This window comes from Onychostruthus taczanowskii, unplaced genomic scaffold, assembly GCF_017590055.1.
Source record: "Onychostruthus taczanowskii isolate IOZ18803 unplaced genomic scaffold, ASM1759005v1 scaffold60, whole genome shotgun sequence".
NCBI classification, from domain to species: domain Eukaryota; kingdom Metazoa; phylum Chordata; class Aves; order Passeriformes; family Passeridae; genus Onychostruthus; species Onychostruthus taczanowskii.
Window position 1 is genome coordinate 4,019,546 of NW_024503680.1, and position 22,992 is coordinate 4,042,537.

Here is a 22,992-nt window from a genome sequence, read left to right on the forward strand (position 1 = left end):
CACCCAGCACCTGCCCAGGGGAGAGGTGTGAGCCCACCTGCACAGGCACCCTTGCACCCTCTGCCTGCAGGGGCTTCTGCTCTCCCAAGGGAGTTTGGAAACAGGCAGAGAATGGACCTTCTTGGAAAAATGATCTTTGCCAGTGACTTGGAGAGACTTCTGAGCAGGTGTTGTCTGTGCTGGCATCTGGGGGCTTCTCTTCTCGTGCAGGAGTATCAGGAGGGCTGGTGCTCTGCATCCCTGCATGCAGCTTTCCCACTCTCCGTGGCTGCAGAGAACAGCCACACAGTCAGGGAAAAAGCATTTGGCTGAACATCCCATCTGCCTGGTTTGCAAGTGAAAATAAGGCTTGTCCAATGGCCAGCTCCACCCAGAGAAGAAAATCAGACCCTTTGGCAGAGTGTTGCTACTGTAATGAAATTGAGCTGTGCTGAGACTGCCAGTCCTTGGAACAGGAAAGACTCCATTTGGATTCAGAGAAGTTTGGGGATGGATCTGTCAAAACTGCTGCTGTTCAGGGTTTTTGGCACTGCCTGGGGACCCCACCACAGGAGAATGCTGCCTGTGGCTGAGCTCACCCTCAGCACTGATTGCACCTTGTCTTCTCCCTGCAGCACATCCTTCCAGCACTGGAACTCTCTGCTCTCCCAGAGCCATCATGAAGCTCCTGCCTGCTGCCCCTCTCCTGCTGCTTCTCCTGACAACACTGGAAGCCAGACCAAAACCTGCAGGTGAGCCCTGGCTGGTGGGGAGTGCATGGAGGGGAGAGAAGTGAGGACATAGGGCAGTGGAGCCCTCGGAGCACAGTTTGCTGTGTGATGTGGGGGGACATGATGCCTCTTCTTTGGGAGCATCCCCAGGAGGATCCCCCCAGCAGTGGGACACAAACTTCCTGACCCCAGCATGGTGTCTCTTGTGCTGCTTGCTCTGGGCACCTCCTCAGCTGTGACACAGCCCTGCCCAGGGCTTGTCACCCTCCAGGCCATGGGCTGTGACCTTGGCAGGAGGCACAGCTGTGAGAGAAAGACTTCTCCTTGCTTGACTCTCCAAGCACAGGGGACAAAGCAAACCCAGAGGTGCCAGCCTCTCTCCTCCCAGGACAGAGAGATCTAAATCAATTTTAGTTTAAAAACAGTGAAGGCACAAAGTAGAGAAAGGAGCAGATATGTCTCAGAGACTTACAGAGCAACTGAGATTTTCATCATCCCAAAGGCACTGAAAGCATTTCCTTATGATTAGGGCCCAATTCTCCCAGCAAAATAAGTTCATTGGCATTTCACTTGCTCAACCCTCTCCCTGTTTGCACTGGAGGCAGCATCCTTATGCTCAAGATAAGCTCTTTGGCTCAATCTCTGCCAAGTGTGTGCCCTTAGCTTTGCTTTTTACTGTCTCATTTTCTGCCCTTAAAAAAACACAACCACAACAACTCACAGCCAGGGGATGTCTCCCCAGCCTGTTGGCCCTGCTTCCAGTCTGCCACCGCCTTCTGTGGATTCACTGGGCAGTGAAAGGTGCCGGGCTGTGGGGGCTGCCCAAACCTGCTCTCTCCATCCCTCATGAGCAACCCCCAGCCAGCAGGCAGAGATCTCTCTGCTCCCTGCAGACAGCCACAGGACTGAGCCTTCTCTTTGCCTTCTCCTCAGCACTGAAGTGCAGGACGGGTCCCCTGGACATCGTGTTTGTGATCGACAGCTCGCGCAGCGTGCGCCCCTTCGAGTTCGAGACCATGCGGCGCTTCATGATGGACATCATCGGCAGCCTGGACGTGGGCCCCAACGCCACACGGGTGGGGGTGATCCAGTACTCCAGCCAGGTGCAGAACATCTTCTCCCTCAAGACCTTCTTCACGCGGGCGGAGATGGAGAGAGCCATCAACAGCATCGTCCCGCTGGCCCAGGGCACCATGACGGGGCTGGCCATCCAGTACGCCATGAACGTGGCCTTCACCACGCAGGAGGGCGCGCGCCCTCTGCACAAGAGGATCCCGCGCATCGCCATCGTGGTGACGGACGGGCGGCCCCAGGACCGTGTCACCGAGGTGGCCACCCAGGCCCGCAACGCCGGCATCGAGATCTACGCCGTGGGAATCCAGCGGGCGGACATGAACTCTCTGCGGGCCATGGCCTCTCCGCCGCTGGAGGAGCACGTCTTCCTGGTGGAGTCCTTCGAGCTCATCCAGCAGTTTGCCAAGCAGTTCCAGGACAAGCTTTGTGGTGGGTGAGAGCTGCTGCTGCTGAGTGGCAAGGGGGGCACTTGTGTCTGCTCCTCACCCAGGCCAGACCTTCAGAGGAGTGTCTGGGGTGGCTGCCCCTGGCAGAAGCAGGATGGAGGGGGAAGCAACCTCCCCAGTGAGGCGCCAGGACAGGGCACTGCACAGTGTCTGTGTGCTGGAAATCAGAGGGGGAGCACTGGGGCTGGCAGGGCTGGGGCTGTGTGGATTGTCACACTGATCTCTGCTACAGGGACAGGGCATATGCCAGAGCCAGGGTGCTCATGTGTCTGGCGTGCTTGTGGGCCACTCTGATGCCCGTTCTGTCTTGCAGGGGTGGACATGTGTGTGGAGCGGGAGCACGGCTGCCAGCACAGCTGCGTCAGCACCCCTGGCTCCTTCTACTGCGAGTGCAACCCAGGCTACAGGCTCAATGTGGATGGAAAGACCTGCTCCCGTAAAAACCCTTTTTATTTTCTGAACTTTCATAGGGAGTTTGTAGTTATGGGTCCCACGGAGGGAAGCTGACACACAGCAGAGGATTGAGGGAGACCAGCAGCAGCCTGAGTGCTCTGTTCACTGGGCCCACTGCCTCCCGGGTCTGTAATGCCTGCAGACATTCAGCATTACTAAATCCTGGCCACCTCTCTGAGATGGGACACTCGTGACTTATGTGGGCACAGCCAGCTGCCTCTCAGCTGAGGGGGTCCAGGCAGCGAGTACCAGAGGGTTCACAGCCCAAAGTGCGCAGTGCTTTTCCCTGGATTTTAGTGCAAAGCCATGTTAGTTGGTCTGACCACCACACCAGGACTTTCCCTTCTTGTTTCACGGTGCTGGGAGCTGCTTCGAAGGCCTGGAGCAGTCGTGCCCTGCTGCCCCAGGGAGGCTGGGGCAGGAGGGTGATGGGTGTCCCGTTGCCCCACAGCCATCGATGCGTGTGCGGACGGGAGGCACGGCTGTCAGCACCACTGCGTCAGCGTGCGCGGCTCCTACTCCTGCCGCTGCCGGCCGGGTTACCAGCTCAGCCACAACAAGAGGAGCTGCACGCGTAAGTGACTGTCTCCCTCCCTGACCCTTCTTTGTTTGCTTCCCCTTCTTTCTCTCTTCTGGTCTTTCCCTTTCTGCCATCGCTCTCCTTGTCTCCGCAGTGATTGATTACTGCAGCTTCGGGAACCACAGCTGCCAGCACGAGTGTGTGAGCATCCCCAACGGGCACTACTGCCGCTGCCGCAGCGGCTTCACGCTCCAGCCCGACAGCAAATCCTGCAGGGGTAGGTCCCGGCGTGCTGCACGGCACAGGCTGTGTCTATGGCACGTGCCTTTATGTCCTGCCCAGCCTCCAGGGAAGGGCTGTTCCCAGACCACCCTGAATGGGGATAACCCCATGCCCTCGGCTTGTCTTCCAGCCACTGACCTCTGCAACGGGGTGGATCACGGCTGTGAGTTCAAGTGTGTGAGCACAGAGGGCTCCTACCACTGCGTGTGCCCCGAGGGCCAGCAGCTCCAGGCTGATGGCAAGACATGCAGCAGTGAGTACTGGGACACTGGGACACCCCTTGACATTCTCCTTATCTGGGCTCTGTGCTCCTGGAGAGAGCTCACCTGAAACTGGGCTGAGGGGCTCTCTCGCCACTTGGGACTCTAAGCTAGGCTGGAAGAGGGTGGAGAGCTGGCTGTGGTTGGAGGAACACCCTGGCTGCTGTGGGGATGGATGCTTGTGTCCTCAGAGACATGGCCCAGAAGATGCAACGGCTTTAAGGAAAACTTGGGAAAAGAGAAACCTAGGCAAGACTTTCATAGGGTGTTGGGATATCAGTGGAGGTTTTTGGGGTGAGTCCCTTGGGCATAGTCTGCTCTCCTTCCCAGCTGCAGTTGCAGGGTGTTCCCACAGTGTGCTGAAGCCCCAGAGCTCAGCCCCAGCCCTTCACTCTGACAGTGGCCATGGCCAGGCTGCTCCTCTGTCACCTTCCCCTGTCCCTGCAGAGTGTGGAGCTGGGCACGTCGACCTTGTGATGGTGATCGACGGCTCCAAGAGTGTGCGGCCCCAGAACTTTGAGCTGGTGAAGCAGTTTGTGAACCGCATCGTGGACCTGCTGGAGGTGTCCCCCCAGGGCACGCGGGTGGGACTGGTGCAGTACTCCAGCCGCGTGCGCACCGAGTTCCCCCTCAACAAGTACCACAGCGCCGATGAGATCAAGAAGGCTGTGATGGATGTGGAGTACATGGAGAAAGGCACCATGACAGGCCTGGCCCTCAAGCACATGGTGGAGCACAGCTTCTCTGAGCTGGAAGGTGCCAGGCCTCTCTCCCACAACATCCCCAGAATCGGGCTGGTCTTCACAGATGGACGCTCCCAGGATGACATCTCCGAATGGGCCAGGAGAGCAAAGGAATCAGGTGCAGGGGGGGTTGGGAACCCCAAATTGCAGTGTTTTGGGCATCCTGGGATGGTTCCTTGGTGTGGCTGTCTCAGTGAAAAGCTGCAGCATCCAGCCTTGGGGAGCTGCATCCATGACAGACCTGCTCTGTTGTGGCCACAGGGTGCTCTGAGCAGCATCCTTTATGCAGCAGCCCCCACCTCCTCAGTGCTGCCACACTCCTGCCTTTCCTTCCCAAATTCCTGCTGTATCTTTGGGAAACCCAGAGAAAATCCTGCCTCCTTGCCTTTGCTCCCTCTGGGCTTGCTGCAGCGTGGCCAGCACAGTGCTCAGGATCTGTCCTTGCCACGCAGGGATTGTCATGTTTGCCGTGGGTGTTGGAAAAGCTGTGGAAGAAGAGCTGAGAGCGATCGCCTCTGAGCCAGTGGAGCAGCACTTCTCCTATTCTGCAGACTTCACCACCATGACCCACCTTGTGGAGAACTTCTCCCTGAACATCTGCCCAGGTGGGTGCTCCTGGCCACACCAGGGGACTTGACCCCAAGCCAGGGAAAGCCCTTCTGTCCCCACAGAGCCAGCGGGGTGGTTTGTGTGTCTGTCACCCTGTGTCAAGTACCCCAAGGCTGAGCTGGGCTGGTGTGGGCCCAGACTGTCACAGGATCTCTCCAGGCTCTTGTGGGTGTCGATGTGGGTCTCTGGGAGAGATTTGGAAGAGGAGAAGGTGAAGCTGGGGGAATTAATTAAAAGTCAGGAGGGGTTAATACAAAAGTATTAATGTGATCAAACACCCCTGTACCATTGCATGGGCAGAGTCTGGCAGTGGCACCCTGCCTTGTGGGATGGTCTGAAGGTGGCCTGTGCACCTGGTTCAGACCCATGCACCTTGTTCAGACCTGTGCACTTTGTTCAGACCTGTGTTTCTGCTGCTGCAGGGTTACTGTGAGAGTCTCCCTGCCCTGGGACAGGCTGGGGCTCCCCAGTGCCCTTGAGACCCCCACAGGGCTGCAGATACAGAGCCAATGTGCCCCCTGCCACTCCACCTTGAAGGCAGAGTGAAGCTCAGCACTGTTGGCTGTCCTTGGCACACTGTGACCACATGTGTGACAGCTCTGTGGGATGCCTGGCAGAGCTTGCTGGATCAGCAGGGCAGCCTGACAGAAAGCAGAGAGGCTGAAAAAAAGAGGGCAAAATGGTGGGGAGAGTCCTGAGGCTCGGTGGGTGGCTGCAGGGACAAGGGACCTGTCTGGGAGCAAGGGAGAGCGGGCACTGTGGGGCCATGGTGTGACAGCAGCCAAACCCCCTGTCACAGAGGAGGGCAAAGGGGAGACGGAGATCCGCAGCCCGTGCGAGTGCGAGGCGCTGGTGCAGTTCCAGACCAACACCGTGGCCATCCTGCAGAGCCTGACCGAGAAAAATATCCTTTGGGGTGATGCCTGAGCCTGTCAGGGTGCTGAGGACAGAGCGCACGTGGGGGAGGGAGGGATAGGTAGATGGGAGAGGGGAAATTTTAGGCTCTTTTAAGGGGATAAAGCATTTGCCCAGCAGACTGTCTGGCTCAGAGAGTTTCCTTAGCACATTCACTTGCTCAGATGACAGCCAGACTTGAAGACCTGGAAAAGCAGATTGCCAACAAGAAGTGATCCTGGCAGAAGGCTGCAGTGCTCGGGCACGGGGATGGATGTACAGTAGCTACATGACTTTGTTATTGCTAGGTTATTGTAAAGCATCAGTGTTTGTTCTTGTATTGCAAAATCCCCAGGGGGCTGTATTTAAAAAACTCAAAAATCCTAAAAACACACAAAAAGGAACTTGAACAAAGCCCCTGTGCAAAGCCAAGGGGTTCAGTTGTCATTCCTTGGTAGGTCTGGGATGAGGGGGAGCAACGATGTGGGCAGGCTGGTCATTGTACAGACATGAGTGTCCACAGAGTGACTGGGATGGCACGGTCCCCTTGGACCCTGGCAGACTGCTTTGCAAGAGAAAAAACTTACAGTGGTGTCACCTTGAGAGCCTCTGGTGTCTCAGCATCAGCTGCCAAGTGGTGGGGCCAGGACAGCTGGGTGGAGCAGGCAGCACAGAGATGCCTGATGCCCAGCTGGCCCCAGCGTGGTGCCCAGGAGGGATCCCATGGGAAGATGGGCGGCAGGAATTCTTAGATCCCCTTGCCCTGGTTTGGCAGAATAGTTTGGAAATTGGCTTTAATCTTGTTTGGTTTTATAATCACATAGCAAAATGGTAATTATTCTTTCTATCAGTATCTATGTGTGTGTATATACATATATGTATATTTAATTCTGAGAGCAGGGTAGTGCTGTTTTTAAACTCTTGTTTTATATAGAGGAATTTCTGTCCTGACAATAAACACCCTGAAGATTTGTATGACATGTCCCTTTCCTTTCAGCTGGGCTGCAGGGTGATAGATGTACCTCTGTGTCAGAGTGGAGTCTCTGGCTTTTGCAGCAGATCCTGTCCCCAGGATCCAGCAATCCTTTGGGGAAATCTTTGTTCTGTGGCACCCCAAGATGCTGCAGGCCTGGCCCCAGATGGAGGGAGCCAGTGTGGCACGGACACTGTGTCCCCATGGGCAGGGCTTGCTTTGGAACCTCTGCTTGTAGGAGCACAGGGAGCTGGGAGCTGAGCTGGGCATGGAGCCACCGCCTGGCCAAGGTGCCCATTGAGCTGCTCTGGGGTGGGTGCTGAGCAAAGGGACACCCAGGATCTGCTCCTGTGGATCCCTGCAGACTCACAAAGAGCCACCCCTGACAGCAAGACTCTGCTCGGGGCAGTCTGCTTTCTCTTGATTTTATCCCTCAAGTGTTCCTTTAGTTCCTTTCAGCAGATAACAAAATTCCCCTCTGCTCCCCATGGAGCTGCAGCCCCCCAGGACCCATCCCTGCCTCCAGCTCTGGGGTCCTGAGCACAGGAAGGACCTGGAGCTCTTGGAGTGAGTGCAGAGGAGGCCATGAAGGTGCTGCAAGGGCTGGAGCCCCTCTGCTGTGAGGAAAGGCTGGAGGAGCTGGGGATGCTCAGCCTGGAGAAGAGAGGGCCATGGAGGGGCCTCCCTGCAGACATGAAGGGCTTGAAGGGTCCCTTAGGAAAGATGGGGACAGAGTGTTCAACAGGGTCTGTGGTGGGAAAAGAAGGGAGGATGACTTCTGCAGGAGGCTGATTTGGGTTAAAATGAATGTGTTCTTTTACACTGAGGATTGTGAGGCACACAGAAGCTGTGGATGCTCCATCCCTGGGAACGTCCATGACCAGGGGGAGAGGACTCTGTCTGGTCTGGTGGGAGGTAGCTCAGGTTGGAATAAGATGATCTTCAGGGTCCATTCCAGGGCAAACCAATCAGGGTGGTCATCATCACACACAGCAAAGTGGGTGTTACTGCACTCAGCAGGAAATACTTTTCAGAATACAGTTCAGAAACCAGACTGCTGGAACAGGTCTTAGCAGCAAACAACCATTGATTGTCTCCCCATCTGCACCAGCCTGCACCCTGCTCTGAGAGAATCTCTGTCACCAAGTCCCAGACACTGTCAGGGACTGAATGGTCAGTCCTGAACGGTCTCTGCTGCCTGGACCTAGCCACCCATCCCTGCAGGATGCCCGCTTTTGTCTTAATGAAGGTACAGTGCCATTCCATGGAGGAGGACACCCCCAAACTGCCTGGATGGGCTGGAGCTCTGTGGGGTTGGTGTGGGACAGGGACCCCACTCTGAGGTTTTGTTCCCTATGCAGGCTGTCACTGACACTGAGGAGGGGATGGAAACTGATATGAAGGTTGATAGAGAAGAGAGTATGGCTACAGATGTTGAAGAGAATGGAGATGAAGAAATGGAGGTGGATGTGGAGGAGGAGATGGAGGAAGACATGGAAGTGGATCTGGAGGAGGAGATGGTGGAAGAGATGGAGGTGGAAATGGAGGATTATGTTGAAGACATGGAAGTGGATGAGAAAGGTGAGGAGGAGGACCTTGGGGTGGTCTTGGGATGAAGATGGAGTCCAGCAGCAGCACGGGCAGGTGCTGGCCATGCCCTGCCCACAGGCAGGGTGGGTTCCTGCTGCCAGGCAGGGGCTGGGCTGGGTGGCCGCACTCAGGGACACGGTGCCCAGGGGTCCCTGGGTCCTGGTGGCACAAGCAGCACCCCAGCCTGCCCTGTGCTTGCTTTGGGCCACGCTTTGGGTGCCACTGCCTGGGGCCCTGCCCTCAGCCCCAGCCAGGCTCCGTGCTGGCAGCAGAGCCCTGCTGTGCCAGCGTGTCCCAGCCTGGGGACACGGGGAACAGCCCTCTGTGCCTGACTGGAGTGACCTTGTCGCTTGCTTTTCTTCCAGGATGGATGGAGATGCCGGGCAGAGATGTCACCCTTCTGGATATGTATAGAGTGTTCTTCAGTAGTCTTCCGTATATATGTTTTAGAGAGTGCTGTTGTCTTTTGTAAATATGTTTCCATATATAATTGTTACATAGATTCTTGTGTAAATATGTTTTAGAGTTTGTTTTCTTTATAGGAATAATTACAATATAAATACATATGTTAGATGTGTAACTTGTGGCTCTTCTCAAACCATTATTTTGATACCCCCGCTCTCTTTCGGTTTGAGTTGGTGACAACCTGTGATTGTGATTTCCTTTTACACTTTGTGATTTCCTCCGAACATTGTGGTTTCCTCTTTCCAGATTCCCCAGTTTCGAGGTGTCTGGGTAAGCTGGGTTGGGGGTACCTGCACACAGAGCAGGTCCCACTTAGATGTCTGTACACATTTTGTATGTGTAAAGGCAGCTCCCACAGAGCCCTTTCTCGTGGGATTCCTTCTGGGAGCAGGGCTGATCCTGCGTGGTCCTGCAGATCCTCATCAGTGACACTTCACTAGGTGGCACCAGACACCAGCGCTGGGAGCGTGAGGCTGGGCTGTGGGCACCCCGAGCTGGCCCGGGGCTGAGGGGAGCTCCCTGAGCCATGAGCCAGGCAGGGATGGAGGGATGGAGGGATGGATGGATGGATGGATGGATGGATGGATGGATGGATGGATGAGGGATGGATGGATGGATGATGGATGGATGATGGATGGATGATGGATGGATGGATGGAGCTCATCATCAGGCTGAAAGGTCTGCATCACCTGGTGGGGCACAAGCTGTTCCTGGGGGGCTTATCCCCCGGGGTAAGGTTGGGGGATCAGGGGCTACTGGTCTCCCTCCTTTCCCTTCCCAGGGAATACAGACTGCAGAGCCTTGCTCTGGCTGGGAGAATGCAGCATCTGCCACAACACCCTCAAGCATTGCACACCTGGGGCCTTGCAGCTTCAGGAGGAGGGACACTTCATGGAGAAGAGCATGAGCCATGTGGAATGGGAACTGCTCTGGGGAGTGCTGGGGCAATGGGTGCTGCACAAGTAACAGAACGCAACACGAAGGACTGCAGGCAATCCTGTGCCCAGAAACACTGGGTCATGGTTCTTTCATGTGAGTTTGTAACAAAAAGAGTTCACACTTTCCCCCCTGCTGTGAATGTTCTTCAGGTGAATTTGTTTCCCTCCCTCATCCCTTCCATCTTCTCTGCAGCTTAATCCAATACTTGGTCCTTGATATTTTCTCCTCCCTTGGAGGCATAGGTCCAAGCACAACCTCAGCCAGATTCTGGCACCAGCTGGGAGCACAGCAATGTCCTCTCCAGCCCCAACAGCAGCTGAATGGCAATGGATTGCTTAAAAATTGTGCCAGTGCTTGTATTCCTCATTAGAAGTGCTACGTTGCTGGTGCACAGGCCAGAAAAACTTTTTGGTTTGGCTATATCATCTGCATGTTATTTAATAAATGACTTCACAAAGAGCTAAATGCAGCCACAGAGTCAACAGGGAAATGGGACAATAATTAACAGATACCAGGTTAGTTGGGGTCAAGTTAACAGGGCCTGTTATGACTTGAGAATGGAAGTCTGAGCAGGAAAGGGCACAGTGAGACACCCACCACGCCCTGGATGGAAAGTGGCAGCTACAGGGGCTGGATCAGTGCAGTTCTGGGTGGCTCAGGGGCTGCACAGAGCAGTAGAGGTGATACTGGGCTTTTCCTGCTCTTTGTGCCTGCCTGGTTGTGAGATCAGGGGTTGCCCTTGGCAGGACTGGGGGAGGTTGGCTGTGGGAGCCTTTCCCTACCCAGGCATTCCCAGACCATGTTTCCAGGGCAGCTTGGGCTCCTGCCAGCCACAGAAGTCCCACAGAAATATTTCAGGAACCACTTACACAAACTGAGTGGAACATTGACCAATTGGTGGGAAGTGGAGTAACTTCCCATTGCCCAAGGGCACCTAAAGAAAAGATTTGCGTAGAGGCCAGGCCAGGATTACAATTTCCTTGAGAGGAAGGAATGGGTGGTGGGACCTTTGCCATCCAAACAAGGAATACATCCCCTAATCCCGACAGCCATCAAGAGCTGGGCTCAGTCAAGCTGTCCTTGTGCTGCATCATGGCTGATGACGGGTCTGTGAGGAGTGGGTTATCCTTCCCCAGAGGGATCAGCCACTTTCTTCCAGCACCAACCTGCTTCCTACATAGCAGAAGCCACCAGAGAAGATACTGGAGCTCAGGTGGCCCCCCACAGAGCTTGAGAAAGACTCACCTTGGGCTAAGCCAAAGCTGTTTTCCCTCCACCAACTCCCAGTGAGGCAGGAGTAAGGAGGATTTGGGGCTGGGGCAAGGTACCTCTGGGAAAAAAACTTGAAGGATTATTCCTGGGAAGGCACAGGCAGCCTCATGCTGATTTGGATCATGCTGTAGGGTTTGGTTTGCAGGACCATGTGCAAGCAAAGTACAGAGGGAAACCCATTTAACAGACCTGCAGAGGAGAACACAGGCACCACAAGGGTTTCTCCTGAAAAAGGATACCTGGAGAAGATACCTGCCAGGAGAAAGCAGCTCCACTGCCTGTCAGGGTGGACAATGCTTTGGCACATCTTCCTTTGGCTTGTCCCTCAGCCCCAGGTGTGGCTGCAGGGGTCAGTTGTGCAATGCAAAAGCTGCTTTTTGAGCAATCAAACAATCACTTCTGAACCTTGCGCAAAAGGCTTTTCTGGAAAAGCAACGCAACAGGCAGAGGAAGGAGGCACAAACACCGGCCCGTGCCCAGCTCCGGTCCCCACCCCCGTCCTCCCCAAGGGTTTAAATGCGGGTGTCCCCCACCCCTCACGCTCGCACCTCTCGGCGACACGGCAGCATGAAGGCGGTGGCCGCCCTGCTCCTGGTGGGGATGCTCGTCCTCTGGGCAGAGCTGCCAACAGGTAGGAGGTGCCCGAGGAGAAGGCACGGGGAGGAAAAGCTCAGGAGCTGGGAAGGAGACAACTTTACATGAATAAGAGGGGAAGGGGAGGGGAAGGGGAGAGGGGTGTTTTTCCTGCCCAGTGCCCCTCGCTGCCCTGGAGCCAGCCGGTCCCTCTCCCGCAGGCAGCGCCTGGTCCTGCCCGCCCGTGCGCTTCACCTGCGCCCTGCACAACCCGCCGAACCAGTGCTTCATCGACCGGCACTGCCCCCGCGGCAAGAAGTGCTGCCGCACCTTCTGCGGGAGGAAATGCCTCTCCAAGCCTCCCGCCATCCCCGTCTCCTACGGTAGGAGCTCCGAGCCTGCTGCTCACGGCGGCAGAGCGGGGGTGATGCTCTGGGGCTGTGCCCGGCTGCCAGAGCCAGGCTCGGGGGGACTGGGGGACAAACTGGGCTGGGGTGAACACCAGACCCAACGTGTTTCTTTCTCTCCCTTTCCCAGTGTGAGGTCCAGCTTCCAGGACAGACTGAGGGTCATCTCAGCATTGCCATGCCAGCTCAGCTCCAGGAGGATCACTCTGTGACAGCTGCTGCACTCTGCTCTGTGCCACCCCCTTCCCTTCTCCTTCTGCTCCCCCACTGCTGTTTTAACAAATAAAAGAGACTTTTCTCACGGGTGTTTGTGATGTGTGACTCCTTTCCTCACCTCCTCTCTCCATCCTGGCACACAGTCCCACTGCTGCTTTCACCCCAGAATTCCTGCTGGGGCAAGAGGAAAACAGGCTGGCTTCACACCTGCAGTGTGGTTGGGGGCTGGCTTGGGGGAGAAAATCCATCCAGAGGCACACAGCCTCCAGGAGGAGAGAGCAGTGAGAAGAAAACGTGTCAGGCTGCTTTAGGAAGGCTGCAAGGACCCTGGAGAGCAGTGTGTCCTCCAGGCCCCCCGAGCTGGACAGGGCTGTGCAAGGGACTGACCCTGCCTGCCCAGGGGCACACAGAAGGCAGAGCCTCCCTGTGCATACCCTACTTGGGGCTCATCTGGAGAGCAGAGGAGGGGCTTACACACACCCAAACCCCAAGTGGTGCTGAGCCCCTCTCTGAACCTGAGCTGGTGGGGAAAATTCAGCTGAAGAATCTGGGAAAGCCTCAAGCCAGGGCAATAAAATCATAGCTCCAAGGGGTTACTCGGATTTTTGTACAGCTGGGGACAAAACTTCAGGAAGTGCCAAGGAACATCAGCAGAAGAGAGTGCGCACAGGCTGAGGGACCTGCTGGCCTCGGTGCAGTGGCAGAACCAGGCACTGCCACCACTCACTGCAGGGCAGAGCATACCCAGAGGGGGCCTGCCAGCCCTGCCCTGCCCTGCTGGTGCCAGGCTTGCTGAGAATGTCCCATTCTCCACCAGACTGGGGGAGGAGGTTGGTGTGCCTGCACACACCGAGGGAACTGAGGGGAGCGGCTGCTGTGTACGAGCTGGGCTAACATCCCCACGGCCAGGCACGAGCAAAGCAATCTGGAGAGCAGCACCAGCTGGCCAGATTTCAAACCACCCACAAACACAGCAGGGTGAAGGCTCTGGCTGTGGCATTGACATCTTGCATGGTCCGTGGGAGATGCTGGAAGCTTCCTGGCCGAGACTGGGGAGAGCAGCTGCTGGAGCGAGTCCTTCTGTGGTCACATCTGTGTAGGTGACCTCTTCTCTGTGGAGCAACTACAAGGAGGCAAGACTCAGAAATTACTCTGAGAAGGGGGAAGTCCTGTGATGAAAAAAACAACTCTTTGCTTAGCCTGGCCACGGGAGGGCGGAGAGAACCAGAGCTCATGCGGCGCTGGGAGGCTGAGAACGCCCGGTGATCCGGCAGGGACACGCGAAACAAGAACCGGGAGCTCATCAGCCAAACTCGGTGTAAAATCTGACATTGCTTCTGCCCGGTGTGGGATCCTTGCAGGGGAAAACTCTCCCTGGCAGCAGGCCAGCCCTGTGCTCAGGGAGAGCAGTGCCTCACAAGCCGTGGGCTGGGAGAGGCTGAGCGCAGCGCTCCCGCAGCCAGCCCCGCATCCCGCACGGGCGGGGGCATCCCGACTGCAGCTCCCGCAGCCAGCCCCGCATCCCGCACGGGCGGGGGCATCCCGACTGCAGCTCCCGCAGCCAGCCCCGCATCCCGCACGGGCTGGGCCGGCCCGATTGCAGCTCCCGCAGCCAGCCCCGCATCCCGCACGGGCGGGGGCATCCCGACTGCAGCTCCCGCAGCCAGCCCCGCATCCCGCACGGGCTGGGCCGGCCCGATTGCAGCTCCCGCAGCCAGCCCCGCATCCCGCACGGGCTGGGCCGGCCCGATTGCAGCTCCCGCGGCCATCAGTCACAAATCCCAGCCCTCCTTCTCCATCAGCACCAGCTATTATCAGCTATTAAGCAGGCATTTCCATACAGCTGGCTAATTTGATAATGCTGCAATTATCTTGGTTTGTTAACAAGATTAAATTGCTAATTGGTTTGATTAAGCACAGAGCTCCAGGCGTGGGGTGCCTCTCAGCTGGCCCTGCATAACCTTATGGATGCCGTGCCCAGGGCAGCAGCTCCTCTGCAGACACAAGGAAATGGCAGGAAGGGCTCATCCTCCCAAAACCTGCTGCCTGAGGCCTCCAGAACTCCCTGTGAGAGGTGCCTCTACCTGCTCTGAGACAGCTTTGCTCATGTCACCACTGTCACCCAGCTGCTGGCCCAGAAAGGCAGCAGGAGATGCTTTGGGCCAGAGGATGCTCTGGGGACATCAAGTCTGTCTCAGTCCTGCTGCTTTCTGTTTTGGAGCCCTGCAAGTCAGAAATCCCAGAGAAAATTCACCAACTGTGCCTCCACCTGCAGCTCTGTCAACAAATCCTCTTCCTTTCTCTTCCCAGGCACAGGTCCCTGCCTCCTGGGCACAGCATTTCCAGCTATCACCAGCTCTGCTGGGGAGCCTGGGGAGCTTCCAGCACTGGATTAGGCTCACCTCTACCCCCTCCATGGAGCAGCACCCACCTGGGAGGAGCTGGGCAGTGCACCAGAACACACACAGGTCAGGATCACTGCTTGTGACAAGCTCCTGGCAGCATGCATTGGCTGAAATATTTTGATTTATCCCTCTGGGGAGGAAGAGAACTTCCCTCTTTGTCCTAGGTAGGTGTCAGCAAGACAAGGGGAAAAGCAATGAGTGCTGTGCCAGAGATTCTTCCCACATCAGCTCTTTGCCCAAGATCAGAGCAGCCTGGAGAGGAAGGTGTTCATTTTCTCTGCCTGGGGGCTCAGGACTCACTAATTCTCCTGGGACAGGCCCACCAGGTCTGGTGCTGGGAATGTGGACAAAGGCTGCACTGAAGGGCCCAGCTTGGAGTGAGAAACATCCATCATGGCACATCACAGCAGCAGCACCACTGCAGGGCAGGCTGCAGGTCTGCTTGCTCCATCTTCCCTCAAAGCAAAGGTTTTCAGGCCAGTCACTTTTGGACAATTTCCCAAAGGAAACATCCAACCCTCCCCAACATCCCAGGGGATGGAATCCAGAGTGTCTCCCCAGGGATGCATCAGCACCACAGAGCATCCTTGCTCCAAGCAAAGTCCTTTGTTCCACTCTGAAATGTGCACAGGTCAGAGGGTGGAGAAGTCAAGTTTCACCCAGAGCACTGCAGAACATCTTTAATGTTTCCTTGGAGCCTCCCCCTGCACATGTCATGGTCTGGCTCAGAAGACTGGGTGGCTGGGGTCTGAATACAGAACAGTTTGGTGCTCACTGGTGATGTGAGACCTTTTCAAGAGATGATTCAAAGCAGCCTAATAAGAATTACTACAGCTTTGACAGCCTTTGAAAGGGGAGGGTTATTTAGCTAGCCTGGCCTAGGAGTGGGAATCTGTAGTCCCAGCAGGATCTCAGCAATCACATTAGTTCCAGAGGAGAAAATACCCTGGGCAGAGCAGATCCACTCAGCAGCAGCTCTGCCCATGGTCAGGAGCTGTGCACTGCCTGCATCATTCCTGCTGAGGGGCAGCAATGTTCCAGGAGGGAAAAGGAGTCAATAGCACCCTGCTCCCCACCATAAAATAAATAGATACACACCTCTCCAGAAAAACAAACTATCCTCACAGCTAAAGGTCAACAAATGTACAAATTCACTCTGTGCTTTCATCTGTGGGATGGTTTATACAAACTCAGCTCCTCACCTGGACCTAGGCCCTCTCCAGTGGCAGGGAGAGAGTGGTCTGGGCCAGAGCTGTCTCACACCAGCTGATGCCCTCCAGCATTTGCTTTCTGAAGGCACAGGGCTGCTTTGTCTTACATGGCCAGGATACACCAGTAACCCTCCCCAGTGCCCTCCCACCCTGGCCAGTGAGCAGCAACACAGGACAGCAGCTCCCACCGTGCTGGGAGGGCAGAGGGGAATCCTGGAATTGTGTAGTGTGGAGGGAGGCAGTGTCTGCCTCCAGGGCACGTTTGAGAGCACGGATGGAAGCTGTCCCTTCTGCCTGGCTCTGGCACATCAGCCCCAGCCCCCTGCAGGGTGAAGAGCTCCAGAGGGGTGGGGGCTGGCAGGGGATGGAGCCAGGGCTGAGGGATGCCAGAGCAGCCCGTTGTGATTTCTCTCCTCCTAAAGTGCTGCCAAAGCTCACAAGCTGCTTGTGACAAAGGCCTTCAGTCTGGCAGGGAACAGCTCTGCCTGCCCCAGCCAAGAGGCAGCAGAGCTGTGCTGAGCTGCTTGGCTCCATCCCCCTCCATCCCACCAGGAATCCTCAGCAGGCTGCTCTTTGCTGCAGCTGCACAAGGCTGTGCATGCCCAGGAAGCCTTTCAAATGCTGGCAGGACTTCCCTGAGCCAGGGAGCCAAAAGGAAAGCAAAAAAGGTGAGGCACTGACAGCATCCTGTAGATGAGGGAGATCCCTACATGCCAGAAATCCTTTTCCCCACACAGAAAGAGAGGAAAGGCGACATCTCCTTCCTCTGCAGCAAGCCACACTGCACGAAGACACATGTAGAGAGCTCAGCAGGAGGCTGGCAGTGGCACAGGAAGGGCAGCTGGGCCTCCTTGTGTCCCATGGCAAGCAGGGCAGCTGGGCTCCATCATCCCTGCCCTCTCTGTAGCCCCATCTCTCAGCAGGGCACTCCCTCCACAGCCCCTCAGAGAGGCTGCTGTCTGTGTTCAGCCAAGCAGCTGGGATGTTCCACAAATAACAGCTCTGGCAAAGGCTGGTGAGGCACTCTGAGACTCACAGGAAGCAGTTTGCAGTGAGGAATGCAGCTCCCATAGATGCCAGCCCCTGCTCACCACCAAACTGCAGCACAGATCTCTCCTTGTGGCCCACACCCGGCCAGAAACTCACCATCACTCCCAAACCCACCAGCACAGGAGCAAAGGTACCTGCACCCCTCCCAAAGGGGCTGCCCACCTGCAGAGAGCCCCTCCCAGCTGAAACCAGTGCCTCCCTACAGCCAAGTGCTCAGCAGGAGGAGGGTGGGTGTTTATGCTGTATGGCAGCCCAACGAGCTTCTCTCTCTCCCCAGCTCCAGCCACAGAGGGGAATCCATTTCCCAGCTCCTTCAGGTCCCACCAGCAGCGCTGCACGGGGGAATTCCTGTCTCTTCAGGCCTGCCTGTGCCAAGGCACACACAGATGCTCCTTTCCCTGACATTATGTAGGTTAATAACATGCAATGTGATGGCAAGATGCAGGGAACCGCAACGCGATGTCAATATTTAGCTTTTACACATTTGGCTAATTAGGAAGCAACCTGTGATTCCCTGAGAAGGAGGCAGGGCTGCTTCAGCCCCTCCCTCCCTCCCCATCTGAACCTTCCCCGTTCAGCTGGGATCAACGTCAGCTCCCTATTTCTGGAGTTCGCTGGTCGCAAACGGTCTGTCCCAAAATGCTGTTCCCAGGCAGTGGATGTCAGAAATCATTATACTAAATAAAGCTTCATGAATGATTCATGAGGCTGGATTTCACATTAATCAGGGAGAGATGGGCAGAAGCAGCAGAGCATCCAGACCGCCCTGTCATGTTCCTGCACAGCCGGGCCAACGGGAAGCTTTGGACCTCCGAGGCACAGATCAGAGATGTGGTGCCAATCAGAGGAGCAGCCTGGTCCCAGCATGATCAGAGCCTGACCCAGCAGAGGCTGAAAGAGGCAGCAGATTGCTGCCCAAATGCCCAAATACCTTTCTGCTTCAGGAGCTCCTGTGACGGGATCGTGCTAATGAGCCCCAGGGCTGCTGCTCCGAGCATCCCGAGATGCACAACTGCTTTCTGCAAGAGCTTGGGAATCCTGTACTGACTCCTTCGCTCTGTGCATGATGGCCTCTAAAAATAGAAAAATGCTTTCCTGAAATGTCATCAGGATGCTCTTTCCAGGGCTCAGGCAAATGGGACTTCTGCCTGGATGCCATGCTGCATCCTAGCAAACCAACAGGCATCTTCTTGGGACAAAAATGCTACTTCCTCTGCTCCAAGAGTTTGGAAAGAAGGTAGATGTGTTCTCTCTTGGTACCTGAATCTGGCCAAAGAGGCAAGCCCTGAACTTTCAGGATAATGAAAGAATGAGGAGTGCCCTCAACATTGCAGCTGGTGGAAGAAGGTAATGAAAGGTGGAATCCTGTGTGCATATTGCAGGAGTGCCTGTGTCTTCCCCAGCCATCCAGACTCAGCCAGCAAGCTCTCACCCACCTGCATACTGCATCCTTGGCTTCTCCTCTGCAGCTTGCTCAAATATTCCTGGTAAAAAACCCTCAAAACTGCAAAAAATCCAGTGCCAAGCAGCCAGGATCCTGTACAGCAGGGAAAAATCCATAGCCAGCATAGCAAAGCTGGGCTCTGACATGGAGACAGCAGTGATTCTCCATGCAGTGGCAGAGGAATATCTATCAGGAGACTCAGGAGCTGTCAGATACCCTGCTCCCCCCTGCTGTGGCTCTGCAGCCTTCCCAGGGCTGGCAGTGAGTCACCAGCCCTGAGCCACAGCATGGCTGATCCACTGCCAAGGGCACCTGGGGGGCTCAGGGGGTCTGGCCCCAGAGGCACCCTGCAACCCACTCCCCACCGCTCCAGCATCTCCAGCCCCACATCCTCCTCCTTGCACTGAGGGGTCCTGCCCATGCTGGGATGATGTCTAAAGGAGGGAGAGGCAGAGATGGGATGGAGGGAACTAGCAAGTCCCTGGCATCCTTCAGAGCCTCAAGACCTGAAGACACTCTGGCAGCAGAGCTCTCAAACCCCCAGCACTGCCTTAACCTTCTGCAGAGAGCCCAAAAGACAACATCCTTGCAGAGACAGGAGAGCAGACCCTTCCTTGTGCCCAAGCATCTCCAGCTGTAGCTGTCCCCGTGTGTTCATCCCTGTCAGCACAGAGGCAGCTGCAGGCAGAGCTGGAATGGGAACAGGGACCCAGACCCTCAAACCACCAGGGCACTTCCACCGGCAAAACTACCATAGTGATAATTCACCAGCCATTTATAGTTTTGAGTCTCAGCTGTGTCATCACAGCTGGGCAGAGACTGAAGAGCCCCAAACCCAGTGGCCACTCTCTGTCTCCAGCTCTGGAGCAGAGGCAGAGCCTCAGGGCTGGTTTGCTGCTCCTGCTTCCACCAGTGCTGGGCCCTCACCTGGGTTTGCTGTGGGATGGAATTACCCACAGGATCAGATAAATCTCAGCGAAATCACCCTTTAATTGACCCCCTTATTGCATGAAAAGACTGATTTCCAATTTGCCTAAATACTAAATTACAAGGCATTTCCATGTGCAGTGCAGCACAGGGGCAGGTGGGGACCTCCCTGCTCCACCCAGCCTGTCCTTGCTGGCAGGAACCAGAGGCCATCTCTGGCTCCCTCCATGGCCATGGCCTTGGCTGTGCACAGCTATCAAAAGCAAAGTGCAGGGCAAGTGTCCTCACTGCATGAGCCTGCAGAGACTCAAAGCTGGGCTGCACTCTTGGTTACTTGCACCATTTGACCTGCACTATTGTAAGATTTAATTGCAGTTAAAGTTGTGCTTCCATCTTCACCTGTCTCTCTCCTGGAAGAGAATACAGGAAGTGAGCCCATGCTGCCGGTGCAAGCATGGCTGTGATGACTGGGTTTTGTGGTTTTTCTGTACTGGTGAATGAAGTGTGACCAGACTGACCCTGACACCGAAGATGGGTGTCAGGGAACAGAGCAGGTCCTGCCATTAACCTCTCCTCTGACACCATGCTGCCCTTCTTCCAGCTTCCCTACCTCTGGCAGCTCTAGCCCTGCTGGAAAGGGTCTGGAGAGGGCTTGGCCCATGGGAAGCCTTGGCCCAAGATGCTCCAACAGGTTAATGATGAGCCTGGGAATAGCCTTTGTTTGTGATGAATTCAGTTTTGGGAATGTGTCCTGGGTGTTGGAGGATGGTGAGACAACCTGGAGCAGAGACGCAGCACATGGAGATTGCAGGTTGGTCTAAGATGGAGGCAATCCATATGCTCAAGGCTCTGGGAACTCGCCAGATAGTAAATCAGTGCTCTGAAATGCCTGACCTTACACTGCAGCATCTCCCTGCTCCCTCACCAGAGGCTCTCCATCTCTATAAAAAATAGCCACTGCATTGGTACAATTCTCCAGTCTTTCTCATGTTTCCTGTTAGAGTTTCAGAGTCCAAACACAAGTCAAGGTCTCCAGCAAATTCAGTGAATGTCCATTAATCTTTCCTGGCTCAGGCACCCCATCAGCTCAGTAAAACCCAAGTCCAGAAGAGTTCCAGGCTGTCAGAGGGATGGGCTGTTGCAGGCCATACTGAGAGCCTGTCCCACGCCTGCTGCAGATGGATTCTAACAAATCATCTTTCTGCAGGGGATCAGACATGCAGGTGTATCCAAGGGCTCCAGAGACTAAATAAAGCTGGTTAATTAATTTCCAGCATGGAGCAGGCTGATATCCCCCTGTCAGCAGCATCTATAGATACCCTGTGGCTCTGGGAGGAGGATGGGAGTTGTAGGGATGGAATCCCATGGATTTTGTGTCCCCACTTTTCTCGCCTGCTCAGAGGATGCTGCCATCACAGCTCGCTTTCTCTCCTGCCCCCCCATGAACTGGCTCCAGGGAGAGGCATGGAAACTGGGACAGTTGACAGCACAAGAATGGGAACAGCCAATGGCATGGGAAGGAAAAGCCCAAGCCCCTCCAGCTGGAGCAACCCCCTCCCATAGCTCGGGGAACAAACGCACCAGCGAGCACAGCAGCCACCAGGAAATAACAGCATTAAGGAAAGCCCATGTATTTAGTACTAAGTCTTTGCCACTGAGAAACACAAGACCAGGCTTTTGCGACTGCCCTAATTTAGCTCTTTCCCTCTGGAAAGGACTATTCGTGAAATGCTTTGTGCTCATGTCCCCGGCATTAATCAGCCCCTGTCAGCCGCCAGCTCCGCGGATCCCCCTGCACTCGCAGGTGCGCTGCTCTAGCCCACCCTCCCACGTGGCAGGTACCCAGCGGCTCCAGCCTTTCACAACAGATATCCAAGGGGCTCAAAAGTGCTTGAAGATTTTTCTTTTAATTAGAGGAGCTCTGGAGACATGCTATATTCATATGTATTTCCTGCTCTTTTTTAATTTATTGCTACATCAGCTATTAAAAAAAAAAAAGGCAAAAAGAAGAAAGGAAGGGAGCTGCCACAAGCTGAGCGCCTTTTGGGATGACTCACTGCATCACTGAAATGGCTGCTGGCTTCAGACTCACCCTGCCTCTGCGATTTGCTTCCAGACTGCAGAAGAGACCGTGGCAAGAGGTTTTGCCCCCCGTCCCCGCGTGGAGGATTTGCCGTGTGGTTATGGACATAATCCGCCCCAGCCTTCGGCAGGCGGAGACTTGCCTTCCTCAAGAGAGGAAGATGGGGGGAGACATGAAAGGAAGAGATGGCGAGGCATTTCCAGCTGACCTGATTTTCTGCTTGTTCCCATCTCCACATCACTGCTGGTTAGCTCAGGAGCGGCAGTGGGGGCATGGGGCTGGCCCGTGCCGTGGGGAGCTGCGCCTTACCAGGGCCATCGCAAACGCAGCTGTGCCAAGGAACAGCCCTTACACCTCAATTTGCTGGAAAACAGCCTTAAAGTGGGAGTCTCCCTTTCCTGCCACAGCTTGCCAGTGTCAGTGAGAAGGCAGGCCAACAGGCTCTGGCTGGCTCGCGGCAGAGTCAGGCCTTTTGCCTCTGAACTTGTGCAGAAAAGGGAAAATTCACCTCAGGTGCCATTGATGTAGCAGCCAAGTCCCCTCTGAAGGATGCTGTGATGCCAGCACAAACCTGCACGAGTCCTCTGCAGCCTGGGACATGAACTTCTCTTCTCTGCAGTTGCTTCCAGCCAGAGCCTTGAGCTGCAGCAGGAAACATGGAGGTATCTCCTCTCCGTGTCTCTCTAGCTCCTTCCCAGGGTGATCCCTCCAGTCTGGGAGCAATAAGGACAGAACCCCGTCAACTCCTTTCCCACTCATGATTCAGCTCCTCCACATGGGCTAGGGACACTCAGCAAATCTCCTTGAATAGGGAGAGCTGATTTTGGGGGTGACAGGGCTGAGGTCTACTCTGTAGCAGAGCATAAATAGGGCTCTGGTGCAGACACAAAGTGCCAGATGGAGTGGGCGCCCTTGCAGCGCCAGGCACAGCTCCTTCCCTGAAAAATGGCTGGATGAGAACTATTTTCAGAAGGGAAAAGAAAATTCACCCTGATCACCATATGTCAGTGACAGGCAGAGAAAACCCCACGTGGGAGCCAGCTCTCCTCCTACCCTGTGGGCTGCACCCCGCCGGGGCTCAGCACCCACCATCAGCCAGGCTCGCAGCTGCCTGGAGCAGACAAAGATGGGCATGTTTATCTTGCAGCTTCCAGGGATGCTCAGCCATCTCTAATTGCCATAAAAATAAATGCTTTTTACTTCATATCACAGAACAGAGGAATTTCCCTCAGTTTTTTTTTCTTTTTTCTTTTTTTCCTCTTTTCTGAGGCCTCCCTCAAAGTCATCCCTTCCCCCTCCTTCCGCTGCCTCCTTGCCATGTAAACAAGCCCAGGCACACACAGTCTGACACATCACACACATGGAGACACGCTGATGGCCCTGCAGCGGCCAGCTCTGCCTGGCACAGGGACAGGACTGGCAGCACACGCAGGAGGCGGTCGTGCG

At 55.5% G+C, this 22,992-nt stretch overlaps 2 protein-coding genes across 2 annotated transcripts; both read left to right on the plus strand.

The window, feature by feature from the left end:
* Positions 1 to 658: 658 nt before the first annotated feature.
* On the plus strand, positions 659 to 6,320 carry MATN4 (matrilin 4). Its single transcript, XM_041419296.1, has 10 exons — positions 659 to 731; positions 1,644 to 2,213; positions 2,544 to 2,666; positions 3,135 to 3,257; positions 3,358 to 3,480; positions 3,616 to 3,738; positions 4,193 to 4,606; positions 4,941 to 5,093; positions 5,897 to 6,001; positions 6,169 to 6,320. Exons 1-10 carry the CDS (start codon positions 659 to 661, stop codon positions 6,225 to 6,227), a joined length of 1,866 nt encoding a protein of 621 aa, XP_041275230.1. The 3' UTR covers positions 6,228 to 6,320.
* A 5,398-nt stretch (positions 6,321 to 11,718) lies between these two features.
* LOC121343821 (waprin-Enh1-like) lies at positions 11,719 to 12,511 on the plus strand. The gene is made up of 3 exons (XM_041419311.1): positions 11,719 to 11,861; positions 12,025 to 12,186; positions 12,341 to 12,511. Exons 1-3 carry the CDS (start codon positions 11,747 to 11,749, stop codon positions 12,343 to 12,345), a joined length of 282 nt encoding a protein of 93 aa, XP_041275245.1. The 5' UTR covers positions 11,719 to 11,746; the 3' UTR covers positions 12,346 to 12,511.
* The last annotated feature ends 10,481 nt before the right edge of the window (positions 12,512 to 22,992 follow it).

Bases quoted from the DNA above. Each gene is read 5' to 3' on its own strand.
- LOC121343821 (XM_041419311.1), top strand. From the start codon at position 11,747: ATGCGGGTGTCCCCCACCCCTCACGCTCGCACCTCTCGGCGACACGGC. The intron at 11,862-12,024 runs GTAGGAGGTGCC...CCTCTCCCGCAG, and splicing joins CTGGGCAGAGCTGCCAACAG to GCAGCGCCTGGTCCTGCCCG.
- MATN4 (XM_041419296.1), top strand. From the start codon at position 659: ATGAAGCTCCTGCCTGCTGCCCCTCTCCTGCTGCTTCTCCTGACAACA. The intron at 3,481-3,615 runs GTAGGTCCCGGC...CTTGTCTTCCAG, and splicing joins CGACAGCAAATCCTGCAGGG to CCACTGACCTCTGCAACGGG. The intron at 5,094-5,896 runs GTGGGTGCTCCT...CCCCTGTCACAG, and splicing joins CTCCCTGAACATCTGCCCAG to AGGAGGGCAAAGGGGAGACG.